General features: G+C 35.3%; 4 protein-coding genes across 7 annotated transcripts; 2 read left to right on the forward strand and 2 right to left on the reverse strand.

Moving 5' to 3' along the window:
* Positions 1-4,640: 4,640 nt before the first annotated feature.
* On the reverse strand, positions 4,641-10,929 carry LOC113716466 (elongator complex protein 2-like). Of its 2 annotated transcripts, XM_027240802.2 has the most exons (10): positions 10,633-10,929; positions 10,457-10,544; positions 10,196-10,281; positions 8,978-9,131; positions 8,384-8,544; positions 7,641-8,294; positions 6,832-7,153; positions 6,291-6,508; positions 5,307-5,484; positions 4,641-5,219 (listed from the first exon to the last, which is right to left on the reverse strand). In XM_027240802.2, exons 1-10 carry the CDS (start codon positions 10,783-10,785, stop codon positions 4,729-4,731), a joined length of 2,505 nt encoding a protein of 834 aa, XP_027096603.2. In that variant the 5' UTR covers positions 10,786-10,929; the 3' UTR covers positions 4,641-4,728. The 2 variants fall into 2 exon arrangements, with proteins under 2 accessions (XP_027096603.2, XP_071926809.1); XM_072070708.1 differs by lacking the exons at positions 10,457-10,544; positions 10,633-10,929 and having other exon boundaries at positions 8,978-9,150.
* A 2,680-nt stretch (positions 10,930-13,609) lies between these two features.
* Positions 13,610-17,554, forward strand: LOC113716468 (uncharacterized). 3 transcript variants are annotated; one of them, XR_003454144.2, is made up of 10 exons: positions 13,611-14,047; positions 14,172-14,249; positions 15,018-15,695; positions 15,830-15,932; positions 16,162-16,262; positions 16,353-16,527; positions 16,616-16,786; positions 16,866-16,966; positions 17,064-17,233; positions 17,345-17,554. XR_003454144.2 is itself a non-coding variant. In XM_027240804.2 (9 exons), the coding sequence occupies exons 1-9, from the start codon at positions 13,727-13,729 to the stop codon at positions 17,115-17,117; spliced, it is 1,782 nt and encodes a 593-aa protein (XP_027096605.2). In that variant the 5' UTR covers positions 13,611-13,726; the 3' UTR covers positions 17,118-17,554. The 3 variants fall into 3 exon arrangements, 2 of the variants coding, with proteins under 2 accessions (XP_027096604.2, XP_027096605.2); XM_027240804.2 differs by having other exon boundaries at positions 17,064-17,554; XM_027240803.2 differs by having other exon boundaries at positions 13,610-14,047; positions 16,866-17,554.
* Positions 17,555-17,816: 262 nt separating this feature from the next.
* LOC113716469 (uncharacterized) lies at positions 17,817-19,832 on the reverse strand. The gene is made up of 5 exons (XM_027240805.2): positions 19,217-19,832; positions 18,970-19,122; positions 18,804-18,878; positions 18,547-18,702; positions 17,817-18,118 (listed from the first exon to the last, which is right to left on the reverse strand). Exons 1-5 carry the CDS (start codon positions 19,685-19,687, stop codon positions 17,984-17,986), a joined length of 990 nt encoding a protein of 329 aa, XP_027096606.2. The 5' UTR covers positions 19,688-19,832; the 3' UTR covers positions 17,817-17,983.
* Positions 19,833-21,747: 1,915 nt separating this feature from the next.
* LOC113717173 (auxin-responsive protein IAA32-like) lies at positions 21,748-23,545 on the forward strand. Its single transcript, XM_027241863.2, has 4 exons — positions 21,748-22,135; positions 22,562-22,801; positions 22,890-22,998; positions 23,171-23,545. The coding sequence occupies exons 1-4, from the start codon at positions 21,991-21,993 to the stop codon at positions 23,259-23,261; spliced, it is 585 nt and encodes a 194-aa protein (XP_027097664.2). The 5' UTR covers positions 21,748-21,990; the 3' UTR covers positions 23,262-23,545.
* The last annotated feature ends 2,423 nt before the right edge of the window (positions 23,546-25,968 follow it).

The raw sequence follows: 25,968 nt of genomic DNA on the forward strand, positions 1-25,968 counted from the left end.
TTTTTAATATAAAAATATATTAAAACGGTTTAATATATGTGAAGTAAAAAGATAATTGACAAATATATTCAAGCAAATAGTAGAAATTTGTTGAAAAAAAAATGGCTTTTCAAACAGGACTCGTAATGCACGTTTTGACAAATGTACAGTGCCAGACGACTGTCCAGATCAGGTATTCAGAAACCCAATAATGGCTTGAAGATTTGTAAAAAAAATTTCAAAATATGATAATTTATTATCCTTCATTTTTATTCTTAAAGGGGCACCTTTCCGACAAGGAGAAGTAAAAAGCCAGAAGATATGGATACATTTAACGTATGTTGTATGTGTCCTTTTTTTTTTTTTTTTTTTTAATCGTAGTAATTAGTAAAGGTTTTAAATTTTGTATTAACAATAAATATTGTTGCATAAAAATGTGACATGTGATCATCGTTTTATAAATCATCCTTCAAAGAATTTTGTTTGGAAAACAAGTTGGGATAGTCAGGCAGCTATTTAACGACTCTGATTTTTTAAGAAATTTGGTTTGCCTATTTAGGATTGTGAATTCAAAATAGGCTAAAAAAAGGTAGGATTATCAATATTCTGACGGCTAGTCGTCTGTCAAATTTATGTCTTTGAAATGTTTCAGACTTCAAAAAAGGCAGCGATTTGATATATGCCTTGGCACGCCCCATGTCTTTATTGCGAAAATATTGATGCTCTTTGGTACTTTAAAAGGACCATTATGGTATAAAATATAAATAATGATGGACAAAAAAAAAAGGAGATCTTGGTAATTTGAAACTAAATAAAAAGCCAATTTACAATTTTCATTACTTTAAATATCGTTGAACTTTCTCAAATTTTAAAAGGTAAAGTTATATGTCCCTTCCACCATATATAATCATTTTCAGATTATATTTAATGAAATGCTTTTATTTAACAAAACTAAATAAAGAAAATTGTTAGTGTATAGCATAGAGTTTTATTTAATAATGTTTTTAGTACCCGTATGAGGTTACGGTGCATTTATAAAACAAAAAAAAAAAGTATTTTTAAGCGCTAAAAGTACTTACTCTTTCCATCCCACTTTGATAGTCCTGTTTTCCTTTTTTGTCTGTCTCAAATTGTAGTCCACTTTCCAATTGAAGAATGTAGTTGTATTTTAATTTTCCTAAAATACCCATATTTAATGTAAGTTGTTGTTACTATAAACCTACCCCATTTAATGAGAGTTGATTCTTTTTTTACCATCAATTTAAGTTTCCATAAAATTGTACTCTATTTAATATGAGGGTATTTTAGAAAAATAGCAATCTAAATTTACTTTTCCAACAAAATTAACTACTTTTTTTTAAATTGTGTGAAAAAAGAAACATGACTATCAAAGAAGTGGGACGGAGGGAATATAGGTTGTGTTTGGATTGCATTTTCCATGATTTTTCATGGAAAAAATACTGTAGCGATTTGATGTATGTGAGGGAAAAAGATAATAGAGAAATGTGATCACGGAAAACGACGTAATTTTCTGACAAAAAACCGCAATCCAAACAAGGTCTAAAATATTTGACAAATACTTGCGTGCGAAGTAATTTTTTATAAGTCGGTACTGTGATGTAATCTCAAAACGAAATGAGGCCTTGACAATCGTATGGCTCGCATGAACTTTGCCGTCATTAGCGGAACGTGTCATCCTTCCCTGATTACAAAAAAATTATTGTACTACTAATTAAGTCACGACTGTGAAACCTACGCCCACGGCTTTCCAGTTTCCACCCTTCTTGTTTCCTCCCTTTTTCGCGTTCTGGTGCCAATAGAGCAAGTTGATGCCATTCCCTGTTAATTCTTGGCCGCTGTATCATGATCCTCAATCCCAATTCACATGTCCACCAGCAGAATCCATGCCTTTCTTGAAGACCATTAAGGGGCCATTCATTATACAACGATTTGCCATCACTGATTCTCATGTGACTTTACAGAAACAAAGTGCTTTTCAATCTGTGTTTAATAATGCTTTGTATTGTTGTTGTTGTAATTACGTGTTCAGAACAGATTAAAATATGATTAGACTGTACGAGGTTTAAGTAAATTTAATGAAGATTAGGTAGCTAACTCTGATGGAAATGATACAGTATTATAAATCATCCTGAAAATCTATGGCTGCCATGCATTCATTATGCATCATGCATGCCAAACCTGAGAAAATTCTTGATGCCTGGTGAATCCTCATCTAGTCACAGCCAACGCTATTTATTTTGTCCTTGTTTTGACGCCTTTTACTTGTCCCCCCAAGGTCTCTATTACTGACAATAGGCAGAAGTAGGATGGATGCCTTGGAATTGCGAATATTGAAATCTTGTTGCTACTGCTGCCTTTGTTTGTTTATTTCCTTTTGGAAGCATCGCTGATTTCAAGGCCGGGGCTGGATTTTGGAGCACTTGTTTCCGCACAAATTTTAGTGTGATCAATGAGTAACACGATAAAAGAACTAGTGAGTCCATGATAGCTCAATCTCCAATTGACCTAGCTATTCTTGCTTAGAACAACTCAGGGGAAAGGAAACAAAACAACTTACTTTTAGTAATCTTCAATATCATAAACTGTCAATAATGTTAGAAAAGGAAAAAGGGAAGAATTGTAGGAAGTGCGTGTATAGCTAATATTTTTCAAATAATATTTCGGTTGTATCATGTGTTTTTTTAGTATTTACTGTATTATCTACTTTCGATTGTGATTGATAAGAGAGTCTGTTTTGAACTGAAGCCTTTTGACAGATTTCTTTTATTTTCCAGTAGAACTTAGTAAAACATATACTATCTTGCTTACATAAGGAGTAGTCCATCTAAATTTCCTTTCATTTATTTGATTGGTTCCGTTCATTTCCTAGCAAAAGCCATGGAATGAAAATTTCCTTTTGGTTTTAATATATTTTAATGATTTGATATATATAAAATAAAATAAAAAAAGTGATTGAAAATTTTGTTCTATGATACACGCAAAATCTTGACCAAGCAAAAACCAGCAATCCAAACAAGGCAACTAACAACAACTTCAATCTAACTGAGACTGGTCACAGGCAATGGTCACTTTTCCAACTAGGAAAAAACGTAATCCATTACCTAGGGTTGAGGCAAGATGGTAACAAAGGATAGTGAGTGCCTCGTGCCTATCAATCTTGATGCATCCACGCTTGGGTGTTATTATATCTGCAACATGCAGTGCAGACACATCTCATGTGTAAAATACTGCCAACCAAGAATACAAGAAAACAAAGGACGACCCACTTCTCTATTTAGTATGTGGGATCAGTGCCTGTATGGGTTGTGGGGCTACATATTGAAGGGTATAGGAATATGGGATCAAAACCTAGGTGGGTTCAATCAATATCAATCTCGATCAACGAGGCAATCAAAAAGATTAATCAACTCAGGAATGTTTTTAATTTTCAAATGGGCTGAGGCGAACGTATGAAGTGGGGAGGTTAAAACTATTCAGGTCTGATAAAACTGGTTGGTAATAGGCATTATTGTCTGATTTTTTGGCCTGTAGGGCCTGAATTTTTCGTCCCTTTGTTTCCTTTGCCAACGCAGGCTTCCAACTAGAGATAAAATACTCAGCGTTTGGAGCTTTTACTTTTGAGTTGATGCTGAAATATATCCTAGTAGCATGACAAGATCATCAGTTCACATTAGAGACTCAATTGGAAAAATATATGGAGTTCTTTTGTTTACTTTTGAAATTAATAGATACTAAAGTCTGCACTGGGCTATTTTTTTTTTTCTTAGTTGATGGTTTATATGGCATGGGGACATGGTGGCACTTCGTACATTTTTCCCACCTAAATTTGGTCCCAGCATTCAAAAAAAAAAAAAAAAAAAATTATTTTTTGGGTAAGAACATTTCAAATTGCTGATATTTTAAAGTTCAGATATCGCTTTCTAACTTCCAATTTTCTTTTTAGTGGAAAAAATGACTTCTTCTAGAGAGCAAGGCTCAAAATCGCTCTGATTGGGGCAACTCAGGAAAATAGCATGGCTCCAGTAGAGCAAGAAACCCAAGTAGTAGAGACGTGATTCCCACTACCAAAGCAAATCAGGGCCTCAGGACCACTTCCATCAATTGACAAACAATTCAGTCATTCTCCTACATTGCTGCTGGTCAAAATATGCACTGTTTTTGACACCTAACATCAATGGAAACTGACTTCACGGAACATTGGCTGCTGTTTAAAGTGCATAGTACCGTAGTCTCCATCGCCCTTTCTTGACTAAGCAAATCTTGCTTCCTACTCAATAAACCGAATGCAAGTTTGTGACCACCCTACAAGGGCAAATCATAAAGCAATCATCATCATCAATAAGCTCACGAAAAAGTGTGACTCTCATGCAGGATCTTCATCCACTTGTATCTGTACTTGTCAAGAATCCTTGTGCTATGCTGCCGACAAAAATTTTAGGATTTACAAGAAAGGAAAAACACAAATGGACGGGTGAAGATCTGTTAAATATAGCACCAAAGATCTTTGAGCAGCATTTGCAAAGGACCAGCTGTAAGCTCAGATATTTGAAATGAACATCGACAAGCAAACAAATTTTCGTGATCCTATGTTTATATGTGATTCTACTCTACCGTTTAGAAGACAAGGTTGGCATGAAAAATTACCAAAATCTTAAAAAATATATATATACACTCAAATATAATTTGCAAACAGACAACAGATATACAGTTGGAGGTCTTGTCATATTCCTAAAGAAAATCTATATTGAACACTCTTACACAGTGGTCAGCTCCACAAGATGCAAGCTGAATGACCTTAGAATCTGGAATTTTTTCAGAAGGTCTCCATGTTAACCGGCTAACCGGGGAAGCATGGCACAAGAAAGGATCAAACTGAACAACACAAGTTGCATTTGGCACCATTAAATTCCCATTGTCAGACCTTTCACAGGAAAGACTCCACAATTCGATCAGTCCGCTTTCCATTCCTACAGCAAGAAATCCATGATTGCTCTGGCGACCAAGGCCTACCCAGGATAGTGCAGTGACACTGCTCTTGAAAGATGGCAGCGTCATAAGCTGCTTAATGGTAGATGCATTCTCCACTGCCCAGATCTTGACGGTCTTATCCCTAGAACCTGTGGCAAATTCATGACCAAACGGGTTCCATGAACATGCCCATATTATTCTTTTGTGCGCCTCCTGCCTCACCATCAGCTCATGATTAATTTCATCTGCTCCTGGAAAATCCAAGACATGTCAAAAGATGTCTATGGGGAACAACAAAACAGCTAACAGATATGATAACATAAGCTAAGAAAGTATACCAGCATCTTTGATTGAGAAAACAGAGAAGTGGCGATCCCTAGAGACTACCAAAAGATATTTGTCATCATGAGAGAACTCCATTTGTGTCACTGTTAAACTGTGAGAATGCAACCGGCCAACAGACTTCCAAGAACCAACTTGACAAAGCCACACTTCTGCCACTGATGCTGATTGAGCCTACAACAGACAAGTGTAAAGCCATGTACAAGTGCACATAAGTCCACCATGCAATCCCCACCCAAAGAAAATGGAAGACAGAAGAAGTGATCAACAAAATAATTTGCGACCACAATTATCAAACACATAATATCCGAATGAAGATACACAAAATTACACCTCATGGTTTATGTCGTGGTTATGGCATTATTGTTCATACAATCATGCAAACAAGACATGGTGTGCTCCATGTATGCTGCACCAGCTTAAAAAACCACTGCTCTCAAATCTCAAAGCCTTGTGGTACATCCACTAATCATCTACACATTATTTTTCAGGAAAATGGCATCCCAATTAGAAGTATATTTCCAATAAATCAAGATAGTTGCGGCACTTTTACTGCATAGAATACAGAGAATACCAGAGTCAATTTTTGTGCAGAATGGCAGTGTCACTTTAAATTTAAAAACTTTAAAATGGAAAAGAAACTGCCTAAAATGGATAGAATGGTCCCAATAGAGATTCAAATGGGTTCAGAAATCTTCACTTGCTACTACACATGGGATAAGCACAGGAATGTGCATCCTAGGTGATTTCTCTAGTCAAGCCACATGACGTGAAAGATTTTCTCTTGGTTGACAAATGGAGTGAGGAACAAAGCGCTTGTGTAACCTGAGACTGGTTTCATTTAAAATACATACGCACATACATATGTATGTATACGTGTATATATATACGTGTATTTATAAAAAGGATGCATATATATACGTGTATATATATACATGAAGCTATCATTTGTAATTGCAAGTAAAAAATATTTTCCAAACCTTGCAAGATGAAGCAACAAGTTTTCCACTGTGATCACAACACAAAGAGTATAATTCATTCCCGTGACCATATAGCTTGTGGGACTCTGGCCATAGTGTGTTCCACGCTAGCTGTTCTTCAATAGGTGGTTCTGTAAATTCAACTGGAACAGCTTCTGGGACAGTTTCTAGTGTATCTAGACCATCAGTATTACTTCTGTTGGTTGTCTCGGGTGAAACTGAAAGGAAGCAGCTCTCAGATTATTCCGAATTCTATTATAGAAATTGTTTTAGATCTTACAAGAAAAAATTGCACTGTCAAATGCCAACCTTCACAAACAAAGTAAAGACACAAGAAAACAATGGGCCCAGAACCCAAAAAAAAAAAAAAGAAAATGAAAGGAGTCCACTGTACCATTCATTAAGAAAAATAAACTGAAAATGCAGGTTCAGTGAGAAAGAAGGATGGACCAAATGCTCAAAAGATGCAGCATAACAAGTATCTTTTATCAATCTTTGTCAGGACAAAAGAGATAAACATAAGAAATGAGATCAAGCTCACCTTGACTGTAAATGGGTTTCTGTGACAGCCCCAAAGCAGACATATTTGCACCCAAAATCTGCACTTCAGCTTGAAGATCATCAAGCAAACTGGAGTCTCCCGAGGTTGCATGACTTAAAGTTCTTAAAAAGGACAGTGGTGCTTCAAAAACTCTAGCAACCTTCTCCTCAGCCCCACTTACAAAGCGATGGTTCCCTTTTCCTTGGATAATGGTAACACAGTTTATATCATGGCCATGAACTTGAGGCCGCGCAATTTCATGCCAATTGTCTTCATTTTCTAAACAAGATTTTTTAGGCCAAGGTGCATATATTCTACTCGTCTGTGAAATTAAAAGCTTGTAAGAGAAATTTCTAACCTGAATATGCAGCAGAAAGCAGGGAAAATAAAGAATGGAAAGTTATGTGTGCAAGGTTTTGTTTAATCTGACTCGAAGATTCTGAAGTGCATTTACTGTAGAATCATTTGTTGGTTCATTTACCCAGGGATGTGCAACTTTTAGCAGCATGCGTTTTTACAAGCTAACATCAACAAACCAAGTCATTTTCCAATTACATTACTGCACTGTTATTGATCTGCAAGTGTTAGCATATAATACTACTATAGCACACGAAAAAATAAGTTTGCACAGAACTTTCTTCTCTGTGAAACAAGAGGTCAACTTAATCACCAAATTATGTGGATATCTCAGGAAAACACATGCATGCATGCGCAGACATGGAAAGAGAAGAGAGAGAGGTAGAGAGAGAGAGAGAGAGAGAGAGAGAGAGAGAGAGATTCGTGAGACACCAAATTGGGAAACTGATTACCTGATCATGACTTCCAGACAATATGTACTCCCCCTGTCTAGCCCATGCAATGTCAGACACTGCAGCAAAATGTCCAGAGGGAACTTTCTGAGGCTTCCAATCATCAGAAGCAACACCAACATCTTTCCATAGATGGAAAGATCCACCATATCCATGAGCCAAAATTGAATCTGCTTTTGGGCTCCAATGCCCTCCATAAAATCCTAAGGCACAATGACTTAGTTCCCCAACAGTTACCACATTGATCCAGATACCAGTAGTCTTTTCAGGTTTCCAGATCATCATTGTCTTATCCATGGATGCCGATAGTAAGCTTTGAGGTTGATAACATTCATTGCCATTGATGATGGATGGGGGCTGCCATTCCACGGAGTACACCCAATCGTCATGGCCAATGAGCAGAGATTCCATAGAAACCTGATACGAGCTTGACCCAGCCACAAACATTGGACCTTTGATGTAGGAAGCCAAGCTGATTTCTTCTTTCTTAGTATCCAAGGAATCACGGAAAGCTATCTTCCATATGCGAATACCTTTGTCTTGAGACGAAGTTACAAGTAAAATAAACGTTTCACCAATTCCAAGTATAGGTAAGGAGAAATCCAAACTCCGTATCCAGTCAGTATGTCCTTTCAACTGGCAGGCAGGAACAAACTGGCACAAATAACAAATAAGAAACAAAGAACCTAACTGATAACACAAATTGAAAGTTTAAAAGCATAGGTATGTCAAGCACTACATACTTTTCCAGTCCTCTGACCACAATACAGATGAATCTTGTTATCCAACCCCCCCATAGCCAAAGCTAGATGTCCAGAATTTCCAGGCAACTCTGCTAGTGAAAGGGCAACCATAGACTTTGAACCAATAGAAAGGGTTTCCACACATGATAATTTACAGTCACCTGCACAGAGAAATTGAATAACTACCAAATGTGAATTAACTACAGATTAATAAGTCACAACATAACACTATGCTGGTAATGCATTGACATAGAATGAACTATATAAAGATCGTTCCCTTGCTCTATCTGAAAAACTAAAAGTAGAAAAAGAAAGGACCTTGGCTAGGTAACATATTCTCACATATGACAAAAAATTGTGACATCAAATTCTGTTTGAGATTACTAGTACAAGGTAAATTTCTTATCCTCTTCACACCAAAGAGTGGAAACACATAGAAAATCAATATAAAGAAATTGACTAATTAAAAGAATGCAGGAAAGTTAATGAAGACAGCTGAAACATTAAGAGAAGTTATCTTCACATGACCAGAATAATAATCGATCCAAAAATTCAAAGCATGGACATGAAACAGTTCAGATAGCTATTGCTCACCTTCACTAGTGCATGGAAACACCAACTCCCAGACATTCACAGTGCCATCTGAGGAGGTCGATGCAAATACTGCATCTTTCTGTGACATCATGATCCCACTGATACATGTAACACCTTTTATATGTGGTTGTGGTACTTGTAACACATGCCTCCACTGTCAACAAGATTACCAGCTAAGATAACAGGGTCATAACTCAGGAGTGTGAGCTTCCAATAAAATCATCAGCAGAAGAGCCAGTCTAAATGATCCAACTAAGAAATATTTCAATATTAAGAAAATGGAGGGAAGTATAACTCTTATAGCCGGACACTGACGGTGCAACGAAGTGGAACTAAACTAGCCTCACACATACACTAGAATAGCATGAATTGGTGGCTGGTGATCATAATACCTAAAAATCTCAACAATTTTTCCCATTTTGAGATAGATTCTCCTATCAATTCCCACTACTAAAATAGCAGGAGGGGCAAAGAAGAAAACTTTAGGGGAAAAAGAAAGAAGAAAAAAAAAAGAATTTTCTTGTTGCACTTCTTCAACCTTTTCCGGCGAATTGTATTCACTCATTTACTTCAGGCGAATAAACTGTTTTACTCATTTTACTTACATCTTAGGTGAACTGGAAGGGAGTGTATTCATGTCAAGCAGCAATAGGTAGTAGGGAAACCTTTTACATGTTCTAAGACTTATCCTTTCTCCTTCCACTAAATTTCTACCCTCTTTATCTTTTTTCATGATTCAAAACAGGTTAGGCATATTAAGTTTCAGGTATCAAGCTTAGACAAATGCTTGCTTCAGGTTTTCTTTTTTCTTTCCATTTTGCTCTTTACTGCCATGTATAAGTATGCACATCAAAATCACCATAATTATTTTCATTACCCGGCCTAGCCCCTAAAGGAAAGATCATTTAATGAAAAATTGAAATAGAAAAAGTCTGCAGGATTGAATATTTTACAAGCATTGAGATGACATCATTCCAATAACTGTTTCCTTCCCTAATCACTTATAACTCCAGTTGAAGAAACATGATCAACATTCATCATTGTAGAAGAAAGACCAAAACAGAATGTCGTAAACATCTAGTCATAGCTGCTGGTACACTTAATTACCACTGCATCTTATTTTTTAAGAAGAATTAAATGTCAAGATGTCCTACTTTACACAAATGCTTATAGATAGGCTTCACCAAATAGCAGATTCAACCGATAGTTGAAAATTACCTTCTTATCCAAAATAGTATACTCCCACAAAATAATGACACCATCAGCATCTCCAGATAGCAGATAGTGTCTTTCCATCTCCACAGCTGTAAACACAAAACTCTTATTAATTACCCAGTAAACTCAAATAACATCTAAAATAACCAAACATCTTACAACAAATGCAGCTTCAGAGCTATTACTTTTCAGGGCCATTGAATTAAAACTGGAAAACTCAAGCCAGGCAATGCTGACTTGCGCCACATGGTAAAAAGATTGTACCTTTATAAGCAAACTTTGCATTGGGAAGCCAGTAAGTGCAGTTGACTGATGCCTTGTGACCAGGAAGTGTAGTTAAAATCTGGGCAATCTGGCCCAAAAAAAAAAAAGAATACTTGAATCCCCAATTCCATATAAAAATATTCATGAAATTTCTTGAAAGAGAAAAAAGGAAGAACCTTGGGGCATAAGATGGCAACAGCGTTTTGAGAACCGAAAGCAACTAAATCACAGGCACCCCATGAAACGTTGTTAACTATTCTGTTACAACCTGCTCCAATGAATACTCTCTCCACTTTTACTTGCTGCATCCCATCACTCTTTGATCCCATGTTTTTCTTTTAATTCTTTATTTACTTCAAAAGCATTCAAAGCACTGAGGGAAGAAGTGAGTAGAATGTTGCGGGGGTTTTGGAGGGTTTAACAACTGGAAGAAGTGAGTTTCAGGCGCTTGCAGGGGAACCTGGAAAGGGAGAGAGGAAGGTTAGTTGTGGATGGGCTGTCCTGTCTCTAGTCTCTACTTAAGAGCCCGTAAAACTCAAATCATTGTCCTGTCTTTCTTCTTTTGCTATGTCCATTTTATGGTTTGGGTTGTTGTATTGAATTGGTTGGATTACAAGCCCACGCTCAAGGGGCGGTTTTATTTATTTTTTTATTCAGTTACGCTAATATTTCTGTAACTTAATAGATATATTCTATAAGAGATATAGATTAGACAAGAAATACTCTAATACTTTATTTGAATTTTTTTCATTGCAGAGATTCGAATTCCCTACCTACAATCCAAAGAGGACTCCCGACCAACAGTCCAAAGAGAAACTTAGGGGGCGCTTGGTAAGAGGGTATCGGATTCGCGGAATGGAATGAACCCCATAAATGGTGTTTGGTTCACTGGAATGGGAATTGAAATCTTGGAATGATTTCTAAAAATTTGGTGTTTCTCCATTCCCTAGTATTTTGGTGGGTTTTGTCCGATTCCCAAGTTTGATTCCAAGAAACAAATCCAATTACATATTATAATTATACAATGATATAATTAATATTTATATATATTATATTTATTATATATTATAATATATACATATATATAATATATTATAATTATAATATTAGTACATTATATAAATATATATTATATTTATATAATATATATATAAATTTATTAATATTATGTAATAATATATTTATAATATATATATATGTATATTTAATAAATGCATATTATATGTGCATATGATTATAATATACACATGTATATAATATTAATAAATTATATAATTATATTTATTATTTTAAATACAATAATATATAATAATTACTATATCTAATATTAATATGCATTATACTTATATAAAATATGAGTACAATTAATATTTATATATTATATAATTATAATTATGTACATATATATAATATATTATAATTATAATATTAGTACATTATATAAATATATATTATAATTATTCAGTTAAATATAATTATATTTATATAATATATATATAAATTTATTAATATTATGTAATAATACATTTATAATATATATGTATATTTATAAATGCATATTATATGTGCATATGATTATAATATACACATGTATATAACATTAATAAATTATATAATTATATTTATATTTATATTTATTATCTTAAATACAATAATATATAATAATTACTATATCTAATATTAATATGCATTATACTTATATAAAATATGAGTACAATTAATATTTATATATTATATAATTATAATTATGTATTTATTTTATAGCGTTTGTATAATTATAATTAATTATATATATAACATTTAATTTAATTAGTTACAAACTTATAATAATGATGTTATTGTATTATATAATTATATATTATAATTATTTAGTTAAATATAATTATACTTATATAATATATATTATAAATTTATTAATGTTATATAATATTATATTTATAATATATATGTATATTTGTAAATGTATATTATATGTGCATATAATTATAATATATACATGTATGTAATATTAATAAGTTATATAATTATAATAATTATTATTTTAAATATAATAATATATAATAATAACTATATTTAATATGTAATATATATTATATTTATATAAAATATTAGTATAATTAATATTTGTATATATTATATAATTATAAATTTATATATTTATATTTAATTATATATATAATATTTAATTGAATTAGTTACAAATTTATAATGATATTTTTATTATCTAAATTTACTAATACATTTATACTAATATATTTTCTAATACATTTATACTAATATATTTAATTAGTGAAAATTTCTTATATCTTATTTACAAAGAGCCAATAATTATCATTTACGATGTGGTTTATAATATATTTATTATATTCCATTCCGAAAGAGTCGACGAACCAAACATCAACTATAGTAATGATACACATTCCAGGTACTTGAACCAAACAAAAATATTGGAATGAATGACCTCATTCCAAACCCAAGATATGGTTATTGAGTGCTCCGTGGTTCTGAAGAGATGATTTTTATTTACTACTTTATTGTTTGTGATTAATTGGTCGACAACACCAAAAATACTAAATGGTGTAACGCTACCACAAACTTACAAACTTGAGGACTTCAATAAAAAGTTTCCCTCCAAAAAAAAAAAAGGAAAAAGAAAGAAAGTTGAAGCTTAAAAGTATACACTATCGTTTTGGAGCTTTTGTACTAGGTTCTAATCCCATTAATCTCAAAAATAACTTCAACTCATGTTCATCGAAAGAGGCAAACACTCTGCTCAAGTCAATTAGCTAAAAGCTGCATTCATGTGGCTTGAAAATGGAATTAGTTAGTAAATTGGTTCTTTGAGAACTGGTTTGATGGTTTTTTTTTTATTCCTCAATTCATTAAAACTTGAAATTTATTTTCTTTAACCTGTCAAATTTAGTTTATCACTAGTACTATATTGGTTGAGAAGTATATCACAGAATGAGAATTCGAATGAATGGGACCAAATGAAATCTTAAAATAGATGACTCTCAAATGAAGGATTTATATCGAATCTTTAGTAATGCAAATCCCTCATGACACGTGTATTCCAAAGCAACCTTCTTGGCTTTTGCTTCCATTTGACCCGACCCGTGCTCTTTTTCTTTTTCTTTTTCTTCTTTGAACTTTTCCTTTTTTTTATTCCTTCCGCAAAATCCGGCATTCAATCATTAAATTCATACAAGCACTTTCTATTCTCTTTCCTTTTTATTTTTTATTTTTTGGGACAAGGAAAAAATATATACCATGACGATTTTAGCTCAATCAGATATCCGTTCAGCCATGCATTTTGCCACCGCTTTCCGCCACCCTTCCACCGGTTTCAACCTTTCTCGTGCCATCATTTTCCGTCAGTCTCCTCTGCTGCCGTTGCGGAGGTTGGCCATCAGAGTCAAAGCCTTCTCAACCGACACCGACAAGAGCAGCAGCTCCGCCGGTGCTTCGAGCACCGGCGTCGGAAAGCTTCCTGAAAAGCCGCCGATTTGCACCGCCGATGAACTTCACTATGTAACCGTTAAGAATTCTCAATGGAGACTTGCTCTCTGGCGCTACTCTCCTCCCCCTCAGGTCCACAAAAATTCTTTATCTTGTTAGATGAAAAAAATTTATTACCTCCATTTTTGAAAAGATTACTCTATTGAGAAATTGTGATTGGAAATGTCATTGATTAGCTGAATTTGAAAAATGACAGGCGCCAAGGAGGAATCATCCGTTGCTACTGTTGTCAGGTGTGGGGACTAATGCAATTGGATATGATCTCTCCCCCGGGGTGGGTTAGTTAATTTAGTCAGTCAGTTTTGCTCCTTTTATCATCTACATTACCAATTTAATCCATCTTGTTATTAAGCATTAAACATCATGTCATCCTTTCCTTTCAGATACTCTTTCTAAATGAATTTGATGCTTTCTAAACATAAATTCATGAGTTGAGAGCTTAAGAAACATGCCAAGTTGGGTTGAATTTATAGTGGTTGGATTTTGTTATCATCAATGCCTTTTTAAGACCCGAGACTTCTTTTCGTTCCTCAACATGCTATATAAAGGGTTCTGAGAGTTTAACCCCCGCACCTTTGACACCTGCTAACTTGGAATGGGAGAAACTGAAGATGGAGAAATGAATTTGTGAGTTAGAGCTTAAAAAACATGCCAATTTCAGTACTTCATTGTGGTTGGACTTCATCTACGGTACACCTGGTGACTTGAAATGGGAGGAGCTGAAGTTGACTGTAAGTAGGATTAGCTTGACGAAAAAATATATACAAGAGAAGTCTTGGATCCATTCAGTATAAAGAGCTGAGATGCCAAATATAATCAATATAAATGTCTTTTTATTGAAAGTATTTAGTTGTATAAAGGTGCTATCTCAGGAAATCAGTTTTTCAAAATTATTTTATTCTATGCACTAAAAAAAAAAAGTTATAGATTTTAAAGATAACTTTGTATACTGTGTCTTGGGCGTGAGGGTGTTTAATACTCTCAATTTGGCTTCTGAGATTGAAAAAGATTATCAATCTTGATCTTCCTACTGATTTTGCAGTCTTCATTTGCCCGTTACATGTGTGGGCAAGGATTTGACACATGGATCCTTGAAGTTCGTGGTGCGGGTTTGAGCATGCAGGAGTCAGATGCCAAAGACATTGAGAAGTCGGCTTATGCTATATCTGAAGAAATGGAAGCAGCTGCTGAGGGTGCAACTAATGGTGCACCCTCTGCAGTGCAGAAGTCAACTGTTAACCAAAATAAGTCAGCAGAATCTAAGGTTTCTGCAGTTAATGAAGATGTTTTGGGGATTCCTACAGCATGGGATGAATCAAAATTGGTGGCAAAACTAACAGAGACTTTTATCAGTTTGTCAGAAAGATTCTCTGGCTTTCTCAATGAAAGTCAGTCAAGAATTATGTCTGCTAAATTATTTGATCAGATATCTAAATTATTAGAAGATTCTTTTCTATTTGAACGCTTTAATGAGGTAAGGGGGAAACTGTTGAATTTACTAGAAACCAGACAGAGTTCTGCAGTTGCTGGCCAAATAAGAGATTTAAGTCAGAAGCTAGTGAATATTGTAGAAGAGGGACAGCGTTCTGTTTCGCCTCAGTTATATGATCTACAGGAGCGTCTTGCAACAACTATAGAAGATTTCCAGAAACAACTAGACTTGATTGTCAAGTACGATTGGGACTTTGATCATTACCTGGAAGAGGATGTCCCTGTGGTGGTGAGGTGACATTTGCCCTTTATCATAATGTATGAGATATTAACAACATATAAGTTTTCTCTTCAGATTAAGTGGGCAAATTATGGTGAATCTTCTTTGTGGCAATTTACTGTCATCTTTGTTGATACATGTAGATGGAATATATAAGGGCCCAAAGTGGATCTCGGGATGGAAAATTGCTTGCAATTGGACATTCGATGGGGGGCATCTTGTTGTATGCCATGCTATCAAGATGTGGTAAGACTCAAATGTTGTTTTCATGTTAAATTGATGTCTTAAGGTATAAAAGTTGTTCTATGCTGTAAGTTGGACAGCTCCTAGCATCCTCTCATTTTGTTATTAATTATTTGTTTTAATTTTATATATTGTTTTAAATTCACATACTAATGTCTGCTCAATAGAAAATTGGAGTCGAAGTATAGATGCTTGAGTTTTCCTGTCTAAGTCATATGGTTCAATTTTTAAGCCTTCAAGGGAAGGGAGTCTGGATTGGCTGCTACTGTTACGTTGGCCTCTTCACTTGATTACACAACTTCTAAGTCATCGCTCAAACTACTACTACCCCTTGTAAGTTGAACATGATTCTTGGCCTATTCCTTCATTTATGTTACTGCATTCCACTGTGAAATGCAACTAAAAGAAATGAATTTGGTGCAGGCTGATCCCGCTCAGATTCTAAATGTGCCTGTCGTTCCATTAGGAGCATTACTTTCTGCTGCTTATCCTCTCTCATCTAGTCCTCCTTATGTCTTGTCTTGGCTTGTGGATCTGATATCAGCCCCGGACATGATGCATCCTGAGTTGTTAAAGAAGTTAGTGTTGAACAACTTCTGTGAGTATAGATGTCTATCCTACTGCTACAGTGGTTGGTTATCACTTCTTCATTTATACGTGACACTGTCATGTCATAATATTGCCAGGCACAATACCTGCTAAACTTGTGTTGCAACTGACGACTGCTTTTCGGGAGGGAGGACTACGTGACAGAAGCGGTAATTTTTTTTACAAGGAACATCTTCATAAGTGCGATGTCCCTGTCTTAGCTATTGCAGGAGATCGTGACCTGATTTGTCCGCCTGAAGCTGTTTATGGTATGTATTTCTAGGTCTTGACGTATGGATATACTCTTTTCCTATGATATGAAACTTTTCTTACAATCGACTTGATCAGAGACCGTGAAACTGCTTCCTGAGAACTTGGTAAGCTACAAAGTATTTGGGGAGCAGGACGGCCAGCATTATGCTCATTATGACTTAGTAGGAGGAAGAATGGTAACTAGTTATAAGCTTTCCTTGTTCCACCTTCTTGGTTATCAAAAAGAATTTATTTGCATTTCATAATGGCTCATGTTTTTGCTATTATGTCCAGGCCGCGGAACAAGTCTATCCGTGTATAATCGAATTTTTAAGCCATCATGACTAAACCCCAAAATTCTTTTTCCGGGCTGCAATTGTCTTATTTCATGGGTATAATGAACATCTTGTACTCCTGTGTTGGCTGTAGTGTGCTTTGGTGATGATGAAAGATTAAAATTGCTGGTAAGTCTATCAAGAAGCCGTACAAGTTTATCTGCAACGGTATTGAGTTATACATGGTTCTGATACCATTCCATTGTCAAGAATCTTATTAGTGGTTCTTTTATTTTATAGGAAATCCATTGTTGTAGGTATTTAGCTTATGCTCAACCACTCTTGGAAGCCTGAGCAGAAGTCCTGGCTTCGAGTGGCAATCTGTTGTTTCATTTATTCTGTAGTTATTCTGTATTTTTTTGCCTTCATCCCTTCTTTTTTGTGGGGATAATGGGTCATGATGAGTAAAAACTTTACCAGGCAATAAAAAAAAATTGCAGGTTGATTTAATTTATTGCTGAAACAAGTTAACATGATCTGTCTTTTGTAAATTACCTGCTCGTCATGTATTGGGGAGAGTTGTGTTGCTGGATGTGATTTGATTTGTACACAATTCGCAGCGCCTTCTTAAAGATGTGTATACGGCTCTCATAAATTTGGAGTTTCAATTGATCAACTGGTTTGGAGTAAAGCTATCTCTCTGCCCGTCTTGAACTTTCAAGGGAAATCACGAAATCAAGTACTTGTGCTTTAAAACGTAAGTAGGAAATACTTGCGAAAATAAAAGTCCAAGGACGGACCTTAAAAGGACTTGTGCTTGCCTATGCATATTTGACATGGCATATCGGATACATTTCTGCCTAAAATTCGAGAAATTGATTTCAGTGTATATGAGAACCGAAGTTTGATAAGTGAGGCTGGAAAACAATATTGATCGCTTCATTTGTCAGCAATGGGTGCGATTTTGCACACAGGGCATTGGTTCTTCTGCTTAAGCCACTGCTTTATGCAATCAATGTGGTGGCAGTGTCCACAGCCAAGTCGTCCAACCTCATCCTTAGCCTTGCATTCCTCCTGCAATTGGAGAATTGTTTCATTCGTAAGCATCTTCAAAATTATCTTGTAAACTGTAGTCCGAAAGAGCTAGTGTAATGTGATCAATACAAAAACCCCATAATTTCTCAACTAATTTTGCGTTGTTTTTGTTGGTTATCTTGAGTTTAGCAATCTTAATTACTTCTGAGTTATGACGTGCTTATGGAAGAAGCAACCCAACTCTTACATGTGATTTGCTCTTACACAACAAGATTCAATGTTGGAGCTAAAGTCTCCGCATACCCAACTTTTTTTTTTCAGCTTAGCTCTGCCAAAGTTCCCGTTTAATGCTTCTTTTTTTTTTTTTTTTTTTTTATGGCATAAGATTTCAATTCGCAAGGCATTCTAATTGCTTTGTTGGCTTGGAGCCATAAAATGTTTGTGAGAGGGTGAGATTGATGACTAACTTGACAAATGGTACACCTCCAGCCTTCGTCCAACGACATCAGCAATGGTGCAGACTCGAAATCAGATGGCTCAAGTATAGTTAAGCAGCTGAATATGTCTTCTTCACTCAAACCTCTGCCTACATATCCAATTTCATCGCTCAATTCAAGCAGTTCCTGCGGTAGAAATCAAGAAAGTAGTTTAAGATGCCTGTGTTCAATAATGCAATGTGAACTGGAAAAGTATTTCAGACAGTCTCGGACCCGAAACTAAATACCTCATATGACATCCTATCAAGATTGAGTCTCCAGTCCATGTATTGATCTAAACTTCTTTCAAAGAGTGCAAATACCTAGAAGACATGATTAGAATACGGATCAGAGCCTTGAGCTGAAAATGTGAAGTAATTATCAAAAGGAACTTGAAACATTTGTCTGTTATACCTCTCTGAATCCTCTCTGAGAATATTGACCCAATTGATGATATTGTCTAGCATTGAATGAATGGTCTCTGGAGAATATATAATTTGAGGGTCCTTGTGAAGATGAAGCAGAGATATGCTGGATGGTTCTAGTTCTCCTAGCTACACGAGAATGCTAAAAAAGACACAGCAATTCAAGATGTATTATAAAACAAGCACCAAACTTTTCTTGGCTGCCAATAACGATGAATTTTCAGTAATTGCTAAACCTGTACATGCGTCGTCCTCTGAGTAGTCATGCTTGGTCTAGGAACAACATCAGAAGCAAAACTGATCCCTGGAGGAGCACAGCAAATATCAGGAACATCAACGGCAACATTATCAGGAATCCTGGCTTTACTAGGTGGTCTATTCCCCAGGTTCTTCCTCCTCCTCCTCTCAGTCTCCCAATCAGCTGCAGACCGGATGATTGTCGATTCTGATACCCGAGTTGAAGTCCCTTTACAACCCAGTCCTCCAAGCCTTGCCAACAAAAACATTTTCTTGGGCTTTAAGCTGATCAAAGGTTCTCTAGATTCAGTCGTACCATTTCTGCTAGGTGATTTAGAACGCTGCAGATCAGGAAAGTTGGGGCTCTGAGTGGAACAATGAAATTGAGAATGGTTAAAGTCTGAGGCTGCATTTGGTTTCTTTCTCGTTGGCTTCCTGGCATTAGGCTCTTGAACTATTGAAGGGGTCATGCTTGGGCATACAAGAGGCTAAAGTGCAAATTTTCACAGAAAAATAAGATTAAAGCAGATCATCTATTACAGCCCTGCAAGTTTATTGCAATATCACTAGCTGAAGGGGGTTGAACGAAAATATTTTTGGTTTCTCACAAGTCACAACACGGTTGTCAATAATATGCAACGTTCTCAACTATCCATCATCTTGTTTTTGTTTTGTTTGTTACAAACAAAATTTTTGCTGTTTTTTTAGTACTTCTCCTGTATTTTCTTTCGTACTATTTGCCTGCTAATTGTGCTGTCAATAATTGTTTGAACTCGTACACCTAACATTGGAATATATTGAAGCGACACCAAATGTGAGGTATAACATTCTTTTTTAAAAAAAAAATTACTTCTCCCTTGGCTTTTCAAAAATCAAGCTGGTCATGGCCACTCATCTCATTTTCTCTTCTTTTGTATCTCTTAATTGTTAAATTTCATTTGTCTACTAACTCAGCTTCTGTTTAGCAATATCACTCAAGCCCAGTGTACTTGTCTAGGGAAGAAAGGCAAAAAGAGAAAATTTAACTGAACGAATTGGGAAAAAAAAAGGGGAAAGAAAAATTTGTAAATTCTCCCTCATCTTGTTTGGGAGTTTAAGCAAGTAAAAACTTCTATAAGATGTAAAGTATTATTGTCCGTTTTCTTCAAGAGAGATCTTTCATGGCCACATTTCCATTTTTTTTTTTGTGGTTTTTGGTGGCCGGGGGGGGGGGGGGTGGGGTGTGGGGCATCTAGTCCCATTTGAACTAATTTTGGCTGTTTTCAATGGGGACATTGATGGATCAAGCCATTTGCAACTTCTTGAGGAAGCATAAGAAGATAAATGGTTGGTACTTGGTAAGGACCAAAAGAGCATAAAACGAGAGAAGCCAAAGTGCATTTCTTCTGGTCTTGCAAAATTACGTGCTTCTCAAACATGTTGCCTATCATGTTGCTTTACTACAAGTAGTCCCTAAGACAATGCAGATGCTTTTGATCAGTGTTTGGAGACACAAATGTCAGGTCAAATGTGGGAGCACAGATGCATCTTCATTTTCAACACTCCCTTAAGAGTATGGCATGAATAGATTGTGATCGGGTTAGGACAAAAAACCATATGTTTTCCTTGATGTATAGCACTTTAACAATCTCCTAGCTGTCAGCATCGAAGTTCCTTCAGATAGGAGTTGAATTCCTTGCAGAGATCATTATTCTACTGTAACTGTAAGATAATCTCTAGAAGAACCCGAATTTTTGGCTATTGGAGTTGAATATTCGTGTTTAAGATAGTTCAATGTAAGTGAAAAGCTGCAATTGAAATAACAGTGCATCGTGCTGGACACTTTGGCAGGGATAAAACTCTAGCCTTTGTTCAGGAAAAGCTATTTTGGCCTAAAATGACTCAAGCGGAAGAATACCAGCACGTTTTTTATGAGCAATTCTTGTTCTTTTCACTTGTTTGATTCTTTAGAAATCAAGTTTTGATTTCAATCCCTAGTCATGAAATTAAATTTCGGAATCAATCCATTGTCAATCTTAGTTGGAGCAAAGTCGGTTCCTTTTATCATGCAGTTAGCAATAGTATTGCCGCAGCCCAAAAATCTTTGGTGTGGCCAGCTATTAGTCTGAAAACATTTTCGTGAAAAATAAAACCTCACTCTGTAGGCTGCTGCATCACGTATGTTTTGACTGCTTGATCAATTCTCATACGAAAGAAGTTGCGGATCTAAATTGCTGCTGCAGAATATATAGTAATGAAATTAACATGATACTAGTTGAGGCTACTGGAATTCTGGAAAAAGTAAAACATAATGGTAACGTAATGTTTGCACCATTTTGTGGGATTGATTAATCTTCTTGTGCAAGTACTACGTATCATGACATGCAGATACCATTCTGAGCTACCCGAATACCGACACAGAATCATGCTCGATTGCCAACGAAGATCTCAGGCGTACTGTAGAGATGCAAAATCCAAACTTGCCCTTGATGGGATCTTCTGGCCCATCCTATCCCATCCCTTGTTCTTCTGTTCTTTTCCTAACTTCTTGAATTCTTCCATGTTATGAATGGCAGAATACATAACTACATAACTACCACTAAATGATTAGTGATGGGATAAAGGCTTTCTTGTCTTCCATGTCCCCACTTGAGCTTGCATTTCTGATGCCTGGTTTATTGCTTTGTCACCAGGTGTTTATGTCACATACACTTATAAAATGAAAAGTCATAGTATAATGCTGTAGCAAACCCACTTTATCACTTATTCTGAGAAAGTCATTTCTGCTGAATCAATGGATTCAAATGCATCAAATTACCATCTAAATCATGCAAAACTCCCCCAAGTTTATTACCAGGGGAAGGAGGCTGACAATATCATTGACTTGGGCCTTAGCCTAAGAGTTTTGCAGCCAGAGTCTTATCATCCATCTCCTCATGGTAATAGTATATAACCTTTCATAGAAGTAGGTTTATTGCTATCACTATACTCTACAAACTAGTCAAAAGAGTCATGTTATGATGAAGCAATTGACATGTCTGCAGTAGAAAGCATATGAAAGTTGTCATTTCAAAGAAGTAAAGCGTCAGTGATGATAGAGTCTGGAACGAATTGTTAATACAAGGTTTAGTTCATCACTATTTTCATGCCCCTAGGAGTTTTGGTGTGGACTGATGTAGTTTGGTACCCTCTGATGCAAAATTTCCAATCCAAAACCACCACAGCATCTCAGTAATGTATATTTTCAGCATGCAACTTTTGATTGTTTTGCTGGTATTGTTACAATATACATGAAACTAGGCAATTACCAACTACAGCAACACAATATTACTGAACAGTGTTATGTTTGCTATTGCCGTAAACAGCAGATGACTTTGATGTTCTGATAGACTGGCACCAGCTGCATCCCCGGATGAAAAATTCAAAGACTGATTATCCACAAAATATGGTGGGAAATCATGATGATGAAACTGAGGGAATTCAAAGCAAGGAGCGTTGGTCATATGTGAAAGTTAACATGGATGGAGTAATAGTTGGCAGGAAAATCTGCATCCTTGACCATATGGGCTACTCTGATCTTGCACTTCAACTAGAAGAAATGTTCGGTATAGTCTAAGAATCTTCAACTGCTTATTATTATTATTATTATTATTATTATTTTTAAGATTCAGCGAAAGTTTTCTTATTTTCCAGGGAAACAGTCTGTGTATGGTCTGCGACTGTTCCAATCCAACTCGGAATATTCCCTGCTATATAGGGGCAGAGATGAGCATTGGAGGACTGTTGACGAAGTTCCTTGGAAGTAAGTTCTGTTGTCAATGAACATGGCCATTAAGCGATGAACTTCCCCTTTTCTGTCAGTACTAATTTGTCTCAATTCCCATCATTTTTATAGTTCGATCAGATCAAACTAATGTATGATTAAGCATAGCAATCATATGGTCCCTGACGCTCATTCTGATGATTCTCAACAGTAACTTTGTAGAAAGTGTCAAGAGGCTGAGAATTGTGCGGAAGGATGAAGCATTTAGTCCCTCTTCATCAGCATTGCTTAATTCTCTCTAACACTGAGTCTTAACAAATAGTGTGGACTAAGACAAGTTTAGGATCCACCTGCTACAACCTCAACTAAACTATTCTGGTTCTCCCTCAATGATTATCAACTTAGCAAGCTTGATCTTCTGAGTTGTTGCTTGCATTGTATTTCTTTGTATAATTTATCCTTCACCAAAATGGATTACTCAGTTACAAGCTGATGGATTGGAAACCTTTGTTTGGCTGAGAACTCTATAATTCTCGTTTATTACCATTTAGATTTGGTTGGCTATAAGATACTGTCACACCAATACAGTGGAGTGACAGTTTTATATTTATCCCAAATGCTGTTGCAGAATCATTTACCCACAGAAACAGCAGTAATTCATTGTTCATTTTCAAAGTCAAAACTACATATATCATTCTGAATAGTGATTTCCTAACCCTTCACATGTCTTGAATTGAGGATCTTGTTAACAATTACCAGCATATATCCTAAGGCAGAGAAGACAATTGCAAAATACTTTCTCTGTTTTCATCAAGTAGTTTAGAAAACTGCAACCTTTGACTAGTGAATGCCGGATCTATTGGACATTGTGTAGATTTTAATTTTATACCTATATGTTAGTACTATTATAGGGCGAATATTTGTTCTAAAAGCTACAAGTACTAAAGGACAACTGTATCAACCCAATAAGCCACTATATGCCCCCCAAAAAGAAAGAATACTACAATCCATGATCCTAGCTTCCTTTTTTTTTTTTTTTTTAAAGTTTTTTGCTTAAATTTCTTTTTATGCCAAGTCTATCCATAATAGTGGTCTAGTTTACGGAAAAAAAAAATTATGCGTTCTAAAATTACAACTTTCAACTCTTAGCTGGCTTACTGGGTCCTAATGTATATATATATATGTACTCTTTTATATTCCCATTCATGCATTTTCCAAAGGGATAATTTCAGAAACCTCCCTCGAGGTTTCTAACAATTTCATCTAGTATTCTTGAGGTTTCCAATATTACACTTACCTGCCTTGATCCTATAAAATGACTATAATGAACTTAACATATTAATATTTTTCATGCAATTAAATAATACGCTCCTAATCTTGTGCATAGAAATGCACCACACAATTAAATATTCAATGGAAACAAAAACAAGATCACTTATAGAATAACTAATTATGTCCTAAACATAATTCTAACATATTACAAATTAATTTTAGTTTGGCTTGAAAGATCTAAAGATGAATAGAAAAAGATATAAGTTGAAGATTTAAATATAACAGGCATGAATTGGTACTCCAATATTTGAGGGATGAGATGTTATATTAATACAGTTAGTGAAATTTTTTAAGTTTAACAGTACTGATTTTTTTAATCTTTTGTGACTTAGATTGAGATTTTAGAATTTAAGCACTAATGGCAACGGTGGTCATGATGATAATGGCACTAATTTGAAATGTAAGAATATGAAAGTTTAAAATAGTAGACACGAGAGTTGAGAGTGGGTTTGAGATTTTGTGCATATTTCGTACTTTTTTTTTTATAGAATTTTATAAGAAGGTAAAAGGAACTTCACAATTTCATGAGGGCAATTTGGGTTATTCATTCAAAATTTTGACCATTGAATAATTTTTGTCACCAAAATGGTAAATTCAAGGGAGGTATGTATAATTTTTAAAACTTTAAGGGTACTAAATGAAATTGTTAGAAACCTCAAGGGAGGTTTCTGAAATTATCCCTTTTCCAAATTTCAATCTCCAGTAGTGCCCAACTTTCCAGTCTATTCATTGAGCATGAATGACGGCCCATCATCACCTCAAATTGTTGAAAAACAATTCTCAGCTCGTGATGCTGATTGCATGGAATTGACCAGAAAAATCCCAAAACGAGAACCTCATCTCCTTTAAAGTCAAAATAATCCAATCAATGGAAATAACAGGCTGGACTCCTTAAAATCCTGAATACTCGCAGGACCCATTTCTTTATTCATCCGACCCGGACCACTGCCTATGTTGTCCCACTTCTTCCATGCGGATGACTTGCAAATTTCCGTCCTCCATCCATAAAGGCACTTGCCAACTGTATATTCTTCCATTGATGATCTCTAAAGTCTACATTCTGAGTTGGACTAGGAGAAAAGGATTGCAAAGAGTTGAATACATAATATCCAATTTATTCCGTGAATTTATGTACGACAGTGTAAGTATTTATACCCGTTTCACATGTACAAATTTTTCGTGTTTACTCGTAAAAGAGGAGCTATCATTTCATGTCTTGCACTATTTAATTCTTACTCCCTCCATTTTTTTATAACTGACGTTTAAGAAATTTGCTCTAGTGTACTTTTATCTGTTGTTTTATTATCTCCATACAATATTAATTATTTTTTCACAATTTTACCCTTTTATCTCTCTTTTCCAATACAGGGTTCTTAATTACTACTTCTAGTAATTATTGCTTCTCTCTTTGTAACAACCCTAGTAATTATCTACCCATCCGTACTATAGTGAGAGAAAACATGGGTGAATTGGACAATTAATGAGGGTACAAAAGGAAAGTAGTGTACAGATTTAAGTAATGAAAAACTTTTCTTAATTGGTGTGCAAAACATTAAACGTCAGTTATAAAAAAAGGGAGGGAGTATATTTTAAATAAGATTACAAAGGCGAGCTATTTTTTTTATATATATCTTCTCAGGATTTGAGTAATGTTCATTGGACAGCCGTAAAGAGAGA

The sequence above is a fragment of the Coffea arabica genome, chromosome 11c (assembly GCF_036785885.1).
Source record: "Coffea arabica cultivar ET-39 chromosome 11c, Coffea Arabica ET-39 HiFi, whole genome shotgun sequence".
Lineage (NCBI taxonomy): Eukaryota > Viridiplantae > Streptophyta > Magnoliopsida > Gentianales > Rubiaceae > Coffea > Coffea arabica.